This window comes from Sesamum indicum, linkage group LG4 (genome assembly GCF_000512975.1).
Source record: "Sesamum indicum cultivar Zhongzhi No. 13 linkage group LG4, S_indicum_v1.0, whole genome shotgun sequence".
Classification (NCBI taxonomy): Eukaryota; Viridiplantae; Streptophyta; class Magnoliopsida; order Lamiales; family Pedaliaceae; genus Sesamum; species Sesamum indicum.
Genome location: NC_026148.1, coordinates 3,623,615 through 3,640,950, shown reverse-complemented (window position 1 = coordinate 3,640,950; position 17,336 = coordinate 3,623,615). Strand labels below are relative to the sequence as shown.

The 17,336-nt window shown below is 29.4% G+C and overlaps 1 protein-coding gene across 1 annotated transcript; it reads right to left on the bottom strand.

The window, feature by feature from the left end:
• On the bottom strand, nucleotides 790-3,858 carry LOC105159946 (F-box/kelch-repeat protein SKIP11-like). Its single transcript, XM_020693269.1, has 2 exons — nucleotides 3,481-3,858; nucleotides 790-2,717 (listed from the first exon to the last, which is right to left on the bottom strand). The coding sequence occupies exon 2, from the start codon at nucleotides 2,628-2,630 to the stop codon at nucleotides 1,338-1,340; it is 1,293 nt and encodes a 430-aa protein (XP_020548928.1). The 5' UTR covers nucleotides 2,631-2,717; nucleotides 3,481-3,858; the 3' UTR covers nucleotides 790-1,337.

Below are 17,336 nucleotides of genomic sequence, written 5' to 3'. Positions count from 1 at the left end.
TCTCGTTAATGAAGTCCATGCCCTATACATGCCAACTTTCCTAGTACATTAGTACCAGATATCCAGTCCAGTTGGTTTTGGAACCAATGCATTGGAGACCAGAACCTAAGATGTAATAATCAAAAGAATGGTAATAATATTAGGATGATACATGCAAATTGTGCATTGAATGTGGAGATAAGAGCATCTATTTTTCAGGTGAAATCTTTTGCCAGCATCCAGAAAAAAGATGCTGCAGATGAGTCATTCCACCTAACTGGAAGGTGAGGAGTTTACACACTCTTGTCTGTATCACACAGCACAAACGTTGATCGTGATGCACAACAAGACGGCTCTTGATAAATGCTATGCAACATCTGTAATGCATGCAAGCCAAGTCGGAATTGGCAACTACGGAATTTTCTCCATGCTACAACGTAGAATACGGCTACATAATGACGAAAGTCGCAAGAACGCATTTACAGCAATGGGATGAAAAATGTATTCGTGTAAAAAGTGAGTTTCAATCTACATACGTTGCATATGTATCCCTATACATATGCAACCATGCCCTTGTTGTAGAATGAGAGAGGCCAAAGATGTATCAGAAGAAACGAAAAGCAATGAATGAGGACAGATTAACGTTAGCATTTGACTTAAATCGGATCATAATAATGCAGCAATATAATACTTATCCAGATAAAAAAACGAGCAATAAGTCACGTTAGTGTTGAATTGAAAGTACTGCAACAAAGAAGTTATGGGAAATAAGGTCATTGTAATAACAATTGAAAAGAAAGCACGAGAAAGTTGAGATGAAGAGAAGGATTGTTTTATAGCCCATAGACTGCAACAACAATTCAGATCATTACAAAGGCCATGTTTCCAGTAACATGTTCGGACTTTATTTCTCCCATCAAGATGATGCCAAGAAATCACGGACCATAAAAGCCCGAAATACCAATTCTATGTTTTGTTTATGACAACCTTAAGCAAACACTAACAGACACCTAACTCTCCTTCCAAGTTATTAAACCTATTTCTTTGCTATGTGACGCCAACTTGAAGACCTCCTGATGTTACTTGACTGGGAGAAGACAACTCAAAAGAATAGAAAATACTGATCAAGTTTAGAAAAGAAAAATTCTACTCAAGACTACATGAAAGAAAACATATCACTTGTATCTTGAGTAAACTTTGATAGTCCTTCCTATCCTCCTCCCACTCAAAAGAAAATAACAAAATCGGAAAGTTCGGAAAAATTACCCATTAGCGAGAATCCGGTGCATCCGGGAACCGATTTTCAACGAGGATTTTACGCCACCAAATGTTTCTGGTGCCGGCAATACGCGAACGTTTCAGCATCCCATCACAGCACAATTATAAACAAAACTGCCTGATCGTTTTCGGCCAAGCAAATCCCACTGCGGCGGACCATCACTTGGAACCCATGAGTTCACTTCAATGAAACCCTCACCGGCATTCCGTGGCCCCCCAATCACAATAAGACGATCACCGCATGCCCTAAATGCTAAACCCCATCCGTACATAGAGTCGGCACGTTCTGGCAGTCTTCCTACAGTAATCCACGCCCTGTTAGCCTTGTTATATTTTCTCACCTCCATCTCAGCATAATCAGCAGCATATAATTCATTATTTACAACAGCAATCAAAGGTGGTGCTTCAGATGTAGCAGGTGGCTCGTTATCCCTTGCTGCACCAGTCCGCACCGGGGACATGTTAGGGATTTCTGTCCAAGTTTCAGTTTCCAAATCATATTCCTCTCCGCAAGTGAGAAGCTTGGAATCAGCTCCTCCAATCCCTCCAATCACATAAAACTTTCCATCCATGAAAACCCCAGAACACATTTTCCTCGGTTTCTTCATGCTCGGGAGTGGCTTCCACTTTCCTGTCTCGGAATTGTATAACTCTGCGGAACTGAGGATGTTACCATGTGAGTCAGAACCACCAGCCAATATTGCGATCTCCCCGAGGCTTGCAGACCCAAACAAACATCTTGGCTCATTCATACGCATTCCGGTAGTCCACGTGTTCGTCAACAAACTGTAACGATAAATCACGTGGGAGTCGAGAGCCCTCCCAAAAACAAGAAGCTCAGTCCCCACAGCTAAAGATTCCTTATCCGCAAACATAAAGCAATCATTAGGATTCATACTTGGTAAATGCATCCAATGGCGGCGACTAGGGTCAAAGGCCTCCCACTCCAGCAGCTGGCAGGAAAAATAAACCCAATGCTCTACCACGCCATTTTGCCGCCTCAATTTGTAAAGCTCGCCACTCCTAATAAGTGACCTGAAACTCCGGTTCAAGGATGCAATCGCACCATAATCGGCCCTGGAGCACCGGATAAGACAACTAACCGAGTTGTCGCGGCCAATGGCAGCAATTAATGAACTCGAATCAGAATTATCACCATCATTCTGCTGACTACCTGATTGGTCAGGAACTGACATTAAAATCCCGCCAATTGACAAAGCAGTATCTATCTGATCTGCTGAATGCTTAGGCACCTTCCGGACAACATCTTCTTCCTCTCCATTCGTCTCCAAAGGTCGCTTACGCCAATTGCCTTCTCGTTCGCAGGTCCTAGGATAATCCCTTGAAACCAAACAAGGCCTGTCCTTCAACATGTCTTCTGGATCCCAACCCGAAGAGAACTAGGTCTCCCTGTTAAAAATCAACCAAATTGCTGTTCTTCCTCAGCAGACCACAGTCCACTGCAAAAATAGGCAGCATAAACTCAAAATCAGAAACTCATACAACATACTCTAAGTAAACAGAGACAAACCATCCACATGCAAAAATCCCAGAAGATAAAACCAGAGAAAACTTATCAAGGTCTCTGTACAACTCAATCACTGCACGTTTTCAAAGTGAATTTTCAAGAAAAAAGCAAAGCCCAAAATCCAGGTCGCACGAGGGGGCCAAAACACACACACAAAAAGAAAAGAAGCAAACTTTATATCACCAACCGTCACTGATCCAAATCCAATAACGATTTCGATTCAGGTGAATGGTTAAGAATACGAACATCCGATCTTTGGAGGAAAAAATACAGCAAAAGCGTTTCCGGAATGAGAAATAATCAAAAACAAGAAAAGCCCAGATTCAGAAACACCTCAAAACACCATAAAAATCAATACTTTCGATCAAAGTGAAACATGCAGACAGATTCAAGAAACACTATTATTAGATCTCTAAAATTCAGATCAAACAACACCCAGCTGCCCAAATCTCCACAAAAACCAATACATCAAAACCAAAGCTCCAATCTTGCATTGGTTCTGCTACAGCACCAATTAATTACTCAGATTAGATCTGTGAACACAAACTTAAAAAAAAATTACGACCCTCAAAAATCACAAACTGAAGCAACAGCAAAAGCAGGCATATCAAATTAAACAAGATTTGGACAGAATTAGTTCGAAAGAAAGATTGAAATTCACTACGATAAAATTACAAAGATAGAGGAGAACTTACATATGTATGGGATAAGAAGAAAGAGAAGGAGGGCTTGATTGAAACTATCAGAATACAACAATCCTTTCTCTCTCTGCCCCCTTTACAGGTATCTATGCATGTATATCAAAAAACTGAGAACTTTTTTTTCTTTTTTTTTTTTTGGTGTGTGTTCTTCTATTTTTCTATCTTTTTTTCCCCTTTTCCTATGTGTGTTTATATTTGTGAAGTGTGTAGGAGAGAAAGAACTTCAGTTTCAGTTCTTGGCGTTCTTGTAGTGAGAAATCCTTTGGATTCTCTCTCAAAATCAAAGCCAAGTTTGGCTTTGGCTTCGGCTTTGGCTTTGGGGCATAATCTTTGGAGGACCCCTTTATCTCTCTCTCTCTCTCTCTCTCTCTCTCTCCCCCCTCTATTTATATTTTTTAATTTTTATTTTATTTCTAGTAAGAATATTTGGGAAGAGAAGTAAACTCTAATTAATTTTTTGCATTAAAACTCCCCAATATATGTGTATATATATATATATATTTACTCTTATCTTAGTTTATTATAAATAGAAAATGCTTTCTACTTTTACCCTCTCTTGACTTGTCTTAATGCACTACAAATTTGAATTTATCTCTTTATTTTAAGTAATAATTACTTTTAGTTTTTATGACAAATATGAAGAGAAAAATGATTCATTAATGTTATTTTATTCATCATCATCGATATAAATTTTAAGGAATAGCTTCAATCGATATTTAAATTTTTATCGTTTGTCATTTTCATATATTTTTACATGTTATTTTTGTAAATATATATATATATATTATAACACTCTGCTTACTATATGTTTTTTACTGCATTTACTATTTTTATTTCCTACCAAAATCAATAAAAATGACAATAATAAATCATAAAATTTTATTTTCACGATATTAATGTGGTCGAAAAGTATCCACCAATAAAAAATAAAAGAAAAAGATTCAAATTCATGGCATATTATTAATTAACAAAAATGTCTATATTTTCTTGAGCATTTTCCAAATTATAAAAGAATTAAAGCTTATAATTATATTTTACTCTTTTGTTGAATTTGCACATCATAATTTCTATATTAGTGTTTGTTTTCCATCATTGGATTGGTAACAACACATTGTCATTTTTGCTACTGTGCAATAATAATTTATTTTTTTAGATTCTTTTTTTTCTTTTTTAGTATATTTATTAGAAGAGTGTGATATGTGCATGCATACCCTTCTTTCTCTCTCTCTATATATATATATATATACATACATATATAGATATGTTTATATTTATTATACTTTTCTTTTTCTGTCTTGTCTTTTTATTTTCAATGTTTTTGGTGAGAGTTGAGAAGGTAGTGTGGGACCCATTTACAGCTTATGTTCGGCTGTCCGGTTCTTCTCTGGTGGCGGAGGGGCCACCGCGCACCGGCGGCAGTCGGTGGTGACACGTGTGTTTGGGTCTGAATCACGATGTGTGGCTTGGACAAGTGGTCTCCTCATTTCTCCACGTTTCAGGCTCAAAGTATTGGTACTACTTTTACAAATTTGAAAAGTTGCGGGGAGGAAAACGAAAATAACCAAAATTTAAAAATGGAATGGAAAGGTCACCATTCAAAGTCAAATTTGAATAAGTCAATACTATGTATTATTTTTTATTATTATTAAAACGATGTGTCTCCAAATTTTATTAAGTTTTTTTGTATTTACTCTATTTTTTTTTTCATTTTACTATGCATAGGTTGCTAGTTATAAATTGTCCCATAATTATGACTTACACCTGTTTTCCTGTATATTTAATTGCATTAATTTATTTTGAATAATTGTCTAACTATTTTAATATAAGGACCATATTTAAGAAAATTAAAATTATTTGACTTATATTATGGTTGATGATATTCTCCGAGGCTCCATGAACAAACTCAGGTTATTAGTTCGAGTCTTATAAAACGTTTCGATATATATATTTATTCTATTTTATGTGATTTTATTGTAATTTATTTAATTATTTTTTGTTACTTGTCATATTGATAGAATCGATTTATTGCTCAATTTATTGAAATATTAATATAATCATGTAACTAGTTATGACCCCATACGGTTCACAGTCATATAATGATTTAATTAAAACTATATAATATTTAATATTAATTATTTAATTTTATTTGAGGATTAACTTTTTAAATATTAAGATATTAACTATATTGACTTTTATTTTTTTTGGGCAATTGGAATTGCTAGAAAAATTATCCATTTGTGTCAGCTATTATATATTGATTGCATAATTAAAAATCTACCTTAAATTTTTATAACATTTTGATACACAGAATATTTTTTCAAAAGAATAACAATACTTGAGAAATAAATAAAAGGTACAATCAATAAAAAAATCTATTAATATTAAATTCAATTATTCAGAAAAATAACAAATAAACGAACAAAAATAAAAGTCCAAAATTGTTAGCTAAATCATATTATTTAAATTGCAACATACTTTTTAAAATTTTAAATATTAAAAAAATATATATAATCAACTCAATATAATTACTTGTCCCATATTTATGACTTACACATGTTTTATTGCATATTTAATTGCATTAATTTGTTTAGAATTTTTGTCTAACTACTTTAATATAAAGACCATATTTAAGCAAATTAAAACTATTTGACTTATAAAATTGTTGTCAATATTATCTGGGTTTTTATGAACAAATTTGCGGTTATTGGTTCGAATACACATGTAGTTATATTTATTTAATTTTTTGTGTGAGTTTATTATAAATTATTTAATTTTTCTTTATTACAATAGTGTGTTTATCAAAATGACGTATTATTTAATTTGTTGAGATATTAATTCAGAGGGTGTGTTTGGCTAAGCTTCACTAACATATCTTATAAGACGTTGGATCTTATTTTAAAAATAAGCTGCTAAAGTGTTTGGATAAAATAAAATATTAAAACTTATAAGATGACTAAAATGACTAAAACGGACATGTATTAAAATCAAATAAGTTGTTATTTCTAGACATATTTTATTTTAAATATTTTTAAAATGCTTTTATAAATAGTACATATTAGTTTAATTTCAAACAAAAATTTAATAGATAATCTTTTTATAATAAAAAATTAACGAATTATTACCTAAACTCTGAATAAATAAAATACATATGTACATTCATGCTAGAGGAATATTAATATAAATATATAATTGATTTTTGTTTATGCAATGATTATTCTTAATTGTATGATTTATAATATTTTGAATTTTATAGTTTTAGTAAATATAATATCAATTTTATTTAACTATAATAATTTATTATTAAATAATAAACAATTTTCTCTTTTTCGAATTTTAGAAAAATTAAATAACAAAAAAAAAAATAAATCCTAGAGTGTGTGTGTGTGTGTGTGAGAGAGAGAGAGTTTATAAGATCCAAAACATCTTATTTTAAGATATTATAAGCTCTTTAAAAAAAAATATAATCAAACACTTTTTTTTAGCTTATAAGATTTCAAACATCTTATAAAATATTTTGATGAGCTTATAAGCTTAGCCCAACAGTCTCTCAGGCATTCGAAAAATTATGTCAAGACATTCCAATATAAGAAACGTATATGTGAAGCATTTCAAGAATAAGTTAAGATATAATATAGTTTTGGATTTTTGTTTTTGGGATTATAATAATTATAAAAGTATATATAATTAAGTAATGAATATGAAATAAAATGATTTTGGTATAATTATTTACCATAAGATAATATTTTGATCTATAATTAATTTGGAATGAGGAAAAAAATTATTATTTAGCTATTAATCTTTTTCATAATTTATATTTGATTTTTGGGACAATTAATTCAAAATAAATCTACCAGATAGTGAAATGGATATAAAGATGATCAAATCAAATTTTCTTTAATAACTAAAAATAAATATTAAATAAATAGGCATAGATAATCCATATGATTCTACTTATACATTAAATTAGTCAACAACGTAATAAGAACATCAATTTATATCGTTTACGTTTAAATATATTTTGCACCTCTAAACTATGCATAAAGTGCATTTAAACTCTGAATTATAAAATGAAACAAAAAATAAGCCCTCATGATGTACATTATTTTTTTTTTACACAATTAAAATATTTCTATTATAATCTGAATTATTTTAAATTTTTTTATTTAAAAAAACACTACACAAAATTTATAATTCTGTACTGAGTATAGAATTTATATAAACTCCAAAAATTTTGTAATTATTATATTTTTTATATAATTGGTAAAAAATTTACATAATTTTTGTCTGTGTTCTTATATATATTAAACTTTTTTTAAAAAATAAATTATCAATACAAATTTAAAATATTACATTGTACATATATGTGCTTTAAAATATGCAAACCTTAATATAATTAATATATAATATTTTATATTTTTTTAAGTAATGATATGATATATTTTTATTATGTGGACATATAATTGAATAAAAATTTATAAGTTACATAGCATTTTTCTATAATATTATATGCATTATGTATTGACACATATTTACATATACTTTTTAACATAATTTATTTACTTTGTAAAATGTATTTGCATATATTGAGCTTATAAATACTTTTTGTGTTTCATAATTTATAAAGAATTATAAATTATAATAAAATAAAATATGAATAAAAATTTAAATCACTAAAAATAGTATGGGGAGATAATCTAATAAAATATATTTTAGAAAGTACAGTAAAAAGATATAGGGGTAAGAGAGAAGGGCATTTTTGTCTTATTAGGTATTTTTATTACTTTTCATACTTTAGGGGTATAAATTAGACAAAATATATAGTTCAGGGGTGCAAAGTATATTTATCACTATCATTTATTAAATTCAAATATTCACTCCTTACATAATTATATTACAAAATAAATTATTGTGATGAAATTACTTGCACCTTTTATTTATTTTTTAAGTGAAAGTGACGAGCTATTATTTATTGAATAAAGCGATTACAATCATCAATATCAAATATTCATATCTAACAACGATCGGCAACTATAACAATCATACACTAATCATCAATACCAGATAACTATATCTAATCAACACCTACTATTAAAGCAGAACAATATCTTCATACGATGGTGGGATTTGAATTCAAGACCTTAAAGCCATAAAATCTTAGTTTCACGGATTACTTAAACTCTTATTATATATAAAAGTTCGAATATGTTTCACTATTACGTTCATATTGACTACAACAAAATCGACAACATCATAAACAAAATATTAAATAAAAAATACCATTAATAACAATACTCACAAATCTCAAATTATCATTATTTTAAAAGTAATAATATATATGTATATATGATTATCGAATTGTTTCTATATTTAATTAATTAATAATACACATATAAAAATAAATAAATAAATAACAACCAAAAAATTCAGCATGAAAAGGGGCTTTAATTTAAGCATTGTGGAAAAGAATAAGCATACAAATTTGACCATTCTTGATATTATAATTATAAGGTCACAAATTGTGTATTGGTAGATTATTAAGTCAATGTCAAAAGTGGCTAACACTCAATTATGAAATGTGCGTTGAACCCACTTTTATTCTTTGACAATTGAAACTCCAAACATAATAAGTTGTAGATTGGATGTAGCCTTATTATTTTTTTCTCTCTCTCTCTCTCTCTCTCTCTCTCTCTCTCTCTCTCTCTCTCTCTCTCTCTCTCTCTCTCTCTCTCTCTTTCTTTTTTTCTTTTTAAATAAATAAATAAAATTAATTATCTGATAAATTAAGCACATTAATACCAAAACATAATTAAAGATATTATTAATTATTCTAAACTCATTGAAAAATAATTATGTCGACCAGCAACATCCTGATCTACTGGTCGGCTTAGGTTTTATGAATAATTAGTTTGATGTCATAGATTCGGATCCCATCGGATGAGCGGTATTCACCTCACTTTATGTGAGTTTATTGTAATTTATTTTATTGTTCTTTGTTATATTTATGAGTTGAGTCATTGCTTAATTTATCAAGACGTTGATGTGATCGTGTCGTTATAGAAAAAAAAAAAAAATCAAAGTTACGTGGGATTAGGTTTCACATTGTGAATGTGGATAAGGGAAAGTAGGGTTACAAAATGAGTAAGGCGCCGAAAATTAGATGGGGGATTTGGAAAGTTGTTTAGTCAAATTTAAACACATAAATCCATTCCATGCATTGGACTCCAAAACAATCATTTCAAATGTGTGTAACTACACACAAATACACACACTTACTTACATATATATATATATGTATATCTACAGATTTTCTTTCAAAATTTTACCACGGAAATAAACATAATGTTGGTCAAACTCATATCAATTTATATATAAGTTTAATGCAATTTATTTTCTTGTGATATTTTAAATGATTAAATTACTATTTTCAAAATGAAGCAATTTACCTCCTTATAAATTACTTCATTTTGAAAAACACAAGGGGCAAGTTGCTACATTTTTTAAGTAAGAGTATTAATTGAAATTAAATTGATTATAATCATTCATACCGAATATCAATATCTAACAAAAATCATACTATAATCAATAATATAAAATAAACTTATTCTAATCGATACCTACTATTCAGTAGACACAATATCCCACGCATAAGACGGGATTCAAACCCATGGTCTTTAAAATCACAAGGAGGTAAATTGTGAGTAAATTATATTTTACTATCCGAACTAGGTCCTTTTTACGCTTTGCCATCTAAACTTTTTTCTACATCAACTTACCATTTCAACTTTACAAAATTTGCACTTTGCCATATACGATAATATTTTTATTGATTTTTCTGTCGGAGAAATATCACATACCGTGCATACATGAAAAAACAAATCGCATCATATAACTCTTAAATATCACATGTGCACTGCATGTGATGTTTTTTCGATAAAAAGCTTGCACGAAAAATAATTATAAATGACAAAGTGCAAAGTTTCGCAAGTTGCGATGGTAAGTTGACACACAAAAAAAAAGTGTAGATGCCAATGTAAAAACTATTTTACTTCATAAGGTAAACTGTAATTTACTCTTGTTATTTTTGTTTTTATAAAAGGATAATTTACTCATTTTCAATATCTCAAACAATATTTTGCATTTTTCCATTTACATATACAAAATCAAATTTAAATTAAAAATAAACTCATGCGCCTCAAATCTGCATACAATCTTCCGTGTTTATCTGTATTATGTAAACACGTTATGTTAGAATTTGCAACTCAGTACATTGCTAGCAACGAGTGACCATAATTCAGTCAATAAAAAAAAGGGTCACATTGGATAACTATGATTAATGACCCTTGATGTGATTACGATATTTTGGAATATTAGGCGCCCCCCCCCCCCTACCCCCACCCAAAAAAAGAACAAATTTAAATATCAAAGTTTACATATAAATTATTCAAATGTTGAATATTAAGAGTATGGTCGGTACCGTCATTTCTTAAAAAAAATTGATAAATGTGTGATTAAGAATTTCAAGACTCGTGCGATGTTGAGTGATTATAGTAAATGACACAATCATCATATAATTAAATTTATTATCTTTGATATTTTTTTTTAGGTGCCCTTTTAATTTCATAATAATTGGGTTTATGTATGTTGTGTTTAATCGGATTATGAAGGTGACAATTATCCTAAGATATTTTTTTAATCTGATATTATTTTTTGATTACCTAAAAACAATTGGAAGGGTTCGTATGGTTTGTGGATGTAGTTCCAAGCCTTGTTGTCTAATTTTGGTCTTGCCATTTGATATGTGTCCTTAGGCATAATAATAATCCCTCAAACATATATGGTTGAAATTTTACTTAGAGAAGATTTGGATTATTAGAGTTTTAAAATAAAAAAATTAGTAAAAATCCGTTATTTAATCGTTAAATAGTTCATAATTTGATGAGTTTTTAATCATGTTCAATACGAGTTCGAAGGAACTCGATCTAACAGATTTACACGAATAATTTAATATTTTTGTTTATCTGAAATTTTCTGCTTATGAACTTGAGTTGAAACGGCAGTTTTTTTTTTAAAAAGTTAATTAATTACAACCATTCTTATTGGATATCAACAAAAACCATTACAACAACCATACTCTAACCAATAATATCAAATCACTAAATCTAATCAACACCTACTATTAGGTAGAAACAGCACACCTAATTTACTATTCACTATAATAACACCACCCCAGTACATAAGGCAATGTTCGAACTCATGACTTCTAAGATCATGTGGGCCTCAACTTCGCAAACTGAGCTATGCCTTATTGGCTAAATAACCATTTTCAAACCAATCAAATGAGAAAAAGTGTAATGAACTAAACTTAAAGAGTTTCTATGAGTCGATTTTAAACTCACTCTGTCTCATTTTTTCCATTGAAATGGAACGAGACGAAGTTATAAGCAATAACAACCTAATAATCTCACTTTACACTTCCAAAATTACGAACTTGTGGAAGTATTCTTAATTATTTCAATTTTTTCCAAATTTACTAAAAACCCAAAAAAGAAATATTTTAAAACAAAACTAAAAGAGCAAAAGGAAAAGTTGGTCCCCCAAAATGTATAATATATATGTATATATAGTGTATAGATTGGTGATGAAATATTATATGTTATCTCTAATTCATACTTTTTATATGGGACATCTGAGTTTTTGAAGTGATTTTACGTACCCATTCCACATCACATTCTGCCCCTTCCTTTTTCCCTCAGTTGGTCCCCTTTTCCTCTTTTCAAACAATTATGTAAATAATAATATATTCAACCAATAATCAGAATTAATTAAAGTAAAAAAGTATAATTAAGTTAAAAAAATTTGATTTGATATTCAGTTGATCTTATTTTTCATCTCCAACTGATCGTACAAACCAGTCCAGCATTTTATTACGAAATTAATACTGCTGTATCTCATATTTTATTTAATACCGTTTTTATCCATATACATAATAAGTAAATTATTAAATACAATATCATTTTATAGTAGAATATCTCCGTTGGGAACAAAATACAAAAATCTGAATTATATATAGTGATATATCGCGTAACTCGTATTACATGTCTATTTAGGATCAAATCATATTGTAGAATTTTAATATTTTGTGTTATTAATTATGCACGTGTTTGTAATTTTTCTTAATTAAAATTGTACGTCAATCAATAAAACATTTAGATAGATATTGCAATTAAATTAAAAAATATATATTAACTCTGCGTTATATTTAATAAGTTAATTCTTTTATCAAACTAGACAGATTATTATCTAATTCACGGCTTGCAATTATTCAATAAATTAATTATTCTACTTAGTATTAGATTTGTTTTATACAAAATAATATATAGATAGATAAAAACTAAGTTTATTTCCCAAATATTTAAAAAATTATACTAAGATATCTGGGGGGTGATTTCCCAATTTCCATATTTTAGGGGGTATTAATATAAATACTTATTCGTTGCGTGTACGACGGCGTCGTGTTGTAGCGACCAAACCAGCCGACTCGTGCAGCCCATGTGATTGGCTATCTCCCCGGCCTTTTCAAATCTGCGGACCCAATCTAATCTCACCGCCGAGTGCACAGTGGGGATTTCCATCCAACCAATGAGGAAAAACCACATCCCTCGCAGACCGAGCCACGTGTCGGCGCACGTGCGGGCCTCTCATCACAAGCGGGTGCATCCAAAAGCACCTGATCTTTCCTATACATTTCGTATAGAATCAAATCTCTCATTAACCCTTTTGGTTTATTTTATTAATTAATACAGGGATTAATAATTTAATTAATTGCCGCCCGTCTCTTTTAATCCCTATTTTACTTTTTCCCCGTTACCAAACAAACCGAAATTTAATTTAATTTAATTCGGATTACAGGTGTGAGAATATCCGCCGGTGCCGGCTTTAATTCCCATTTGGGATTAATTTAAAAATTGGGTTCATTGTTAATTAATCCTACTTTAGCTTTATCTAATACCATCATGTGATAATGGCATTATTATGTGAGTGACACTTGTTAATTACCTCTTAACATGATAATCTTTGTTTAAACCCATGATTTTGCCCATTAACAACATACTTATATCATAACAACATTTCGTTAATTACACGATGCCAATACTTAATTATCAAATTATTAAAATACAAAGATATATGTATCTATGTATAATATTATCCTCACAATGATTTTTTCATATACAAACTATGCTTCTGATAATATTTTTTAATGAAATTATAAAAGAGTAAATTACAATGAACCTTCAAGAGGTTTGGGATTATTACGAATAACTCTTTCTTGTTTAGAAAATTTGTCAATACGCTCCTGATTTAAATGGCAGCCTAATCAGTGTTAGTCTTCGTGTGTACTAAAAATTATAATTTTATTTATTTTTTAATTTTTTTTAAATTTTTTATGGACTAAGTAAATAATTTTTTTTTATAATTTTTAAATTTTTTTTATCCACCCTATCTGGTTTTTTTTTCAAAGTACAATAAGGCCAAAATTGACAATTTCATATCCCATCAAGGATTACATAATTTTATTTAATTTTAGGGGGATATTTGTAATTTTTTAAACGAAAAGAAAGTATTCGTAATTATGACATATCTCAAAGAAAATTCTTGTAATTTCCCAATTATAACACTCTTAATTAAACTCATAAAAAATTTTAAATTCATCAAAATTGCAAAAAAAAAAATTTGGGACAAAAAATTGTGGGTACGCAGCTGAAGCTCTAGCAATGATGGGAAAATTATGAAATTTGAGATCTAAACACGTCAAGCTTTTGCATAAGTTAAAAATTAATTTAGTCTCTTCAATTGTTTTTTCAAAAATTTTATTTACATTGAAATTAGGAGGTATTTATACTATGCTAGCAATAAATATCAGAGGATGTAAAATCAATTTTACCCCCTCACCAACAACTAATTTATGAATACAATTTACTTTCAAGTGGTAATATAATTCAAATTGTACAGTTATAATTTTTCGTTGCTTCTTATAAAAAAGATCGGACTTTCTTTTTGAATCACCCTTTGGTTGAGCTTATTATTCCATCAAGCAAGATTGCTTATAAAAATACTTACTCATCATCTGAACTTCACATTAATAAAGGGATCAATCGAGTACACAACTCTATAAAAACTGAGTCTGACATCGATAGAAGGAGCTGAACATACAACTTTATAATAAAAAGTGACTCATTCTTACTAACTGGGCTGGCATAATTTGCACAAATCGTAAAATTTTCTCTTTAATAACTAATAATCTTAAGGTAAATTATAGCAGGTTCCCCTGAACTTAATCATAATTATAATTACCCACTCGTTGTTTGAAAAATTACAAAGACCCCATAAATTTAATGATCATCTAACAAATATCTCCTCGTGACAGTCCATCGTACAGAAGTATTTATTAAACAACAGTTAATTACAGTGTGTATTCATAACTTATCAAACAACGAAAAAATATTTATAACTATAATAAATTTTAATAGAACTCGATGAACTTCACCCTTATTTTTATAATCAGTAATTTACCCTAAAATGCATTGTACCATGTATTGACACATAGGAAAACATACTTAAATAACCCATAATTTTTTGTTTTTAATTTTTTTTTTAAAAAGAGAGTAGTTTACAAATTTAAGACCCATAAATCAAGAAAGGTGGGTTTTGTAGAAAATAAATAATTGGGGATAATACTTTGTTGATGAAAAGGTAGTAATAGAAAAGGAGAAATATGGTAAACATAGGCACGTGCACACATCAACTTTAGGGTACATGGAATAATTAGCAAAATTATTTTATTTATTTTTTAATTTAAAAAAAATAAAAAAAGAAAAAAGAAAATAGTGTGTGTGTGTGTGTAGGATTAGAATAAGAAAATCAGACTTGAAAACGAAGCAAGTCTGCATTATAAAGATTCCGGCGTGCACTAAACTAAACACAACACACACACTTGGCAATACCGTCCAATCGCCTCCTGCCACGTGTCAAAACACTCTTACTCATCTGAAATTGGTTCCTGCGCAAAAACCTTATGCTGCTGCTGTACTAATCGCATGTTTTCTTGTTGTACTACCTCCTTCCAATTTTATTTTATTTTAAATTAAAAAAGATTTATGTTAATATTCTTAAAAGTACTATTTGAAAGCTAGTGGATGTGGAGTTAATTTATTTTATATAAAATGGTGCTTTTTTTTTAAAAAAAAAGATTAAAACTTTCGTTTAAATGAAAATGGGCTTTCAGATCGAAAAAAAAAGAGTGGTATTACATATAGTCGAAATATAATTATTTTAATTAAAAGGGTTGCCGTGTTGTTTAAAAGTATTTTATTACAGCGTACAATAAAAGAAAAATTGGATACGACGAATTTGGTTAGTGTTGAATTAATTGCGCGTACTGTACATAATAATATCATAAAATATAATATTGAAATCATTATATTTATATAAATGGTATAAAAATAAATGAGATGAAAAGAAACTAATATGGTTTTTTCACTGCCCTATGACAACATTTTGTTCTTTACTTGACATATTTGTCATTTTAGTTTTGTGGCAGGGCCCATTTCAACAAATTAACTAAGTTTAAGGCCTTTATTATTATTATTATTATTTAAAGAAAGGGTAAAAGAAGTCCACAAGGAAGACAATTCCCTTTTTTGCCCCTAAATTTGTATATAAATTAATCAAGATGTTACAAAATTGCACACTAGAAATGGAAATTTGGATGTCTTTGAATTTAAGAATTAATTAGGAGTTGAAAGTTTATATAATCCATAATAATAATAACAAATTCCTTCATTATTTTTTTGTATAATATTCAATTACTAAATTTTAAACATCATTTTAATTTTTTCCCCCAGAAAAAAAAAAACGATAATAACACCAACTATAATGAAAATGCAAATTAATAATTCACTAATCACATACTAACCTAAGAAATAATTCAAAATATCCAGACGTTTGGTGGGACTTAAAACCTAAAAATTGATGCTTATAAGTCTTTGAGATTTCAGTTTCCATAGTTAGGCAAATGTCACCCTCAAAATCTCCAATACCCTTTAGTTCTAACTTGGTGTGGTACACATCTTTCCAGCACTTATGATGATGCTGACAGAGTCTTATGATCACAAAAGTTCTTGAAATTTTATTGAATTCGGACATGTGTAAATGAAAATGTAACTGATTTTAATTTCACGTGTGTAGCCGTTGATTAATTTGTTCGAAACAACACATCGAGGTTAGGAAATAGAACAAGGGATTCTCGATTGAAACACCATGGGATGCCTTTTATGTACCTTTCTCAACTTAATAAAGTGGAGGGAGGTTTGAGTTTTATTAAATGTGCGGGCGTATATGTGTTTATTTGGTGTCAATTTATCGTAATCTATTTGTTTCATTTATGTTATTTTATTGATCGATTCGATGTATTTGTCAGGCTATTAATATTGATGGAACTGTTTTCTAAAAATAAACGAGGTCTTAGTACGCCTTCAAGGCCAAATCGACACATTTGTCAGTTTATTAATATTGATGTGATATGTAATCACTGTTTAAAAGAGATGGAACGGGACAAACAAGGTCTTATTAGTCTTTAAAGCAGAAGTTCCACGGACAATTTATGAAATTATGGGTTCAAGTTCTATTAAATGTATGGGTATTTAAAATATTTTACAAGTTTACTATAATTTGTTACCTTACTATTTATATATTTTGATTTTTATTGAGAAATATATTGATATATTGATTATTTTTTTAAATTATTAATATAATATTGTAATTACTATTAAAAAAAAGGGGGGGGGGGGCTT

Coding starts and splice junctions, on each gene's coding strand:
- LOC105159946 (XM_020693269.1), bottom strand. CDS start 2,630: ATGTTGAAGGACAGGCCTTGTTTGGTTTCAAGGGATTATCCTAGGACC.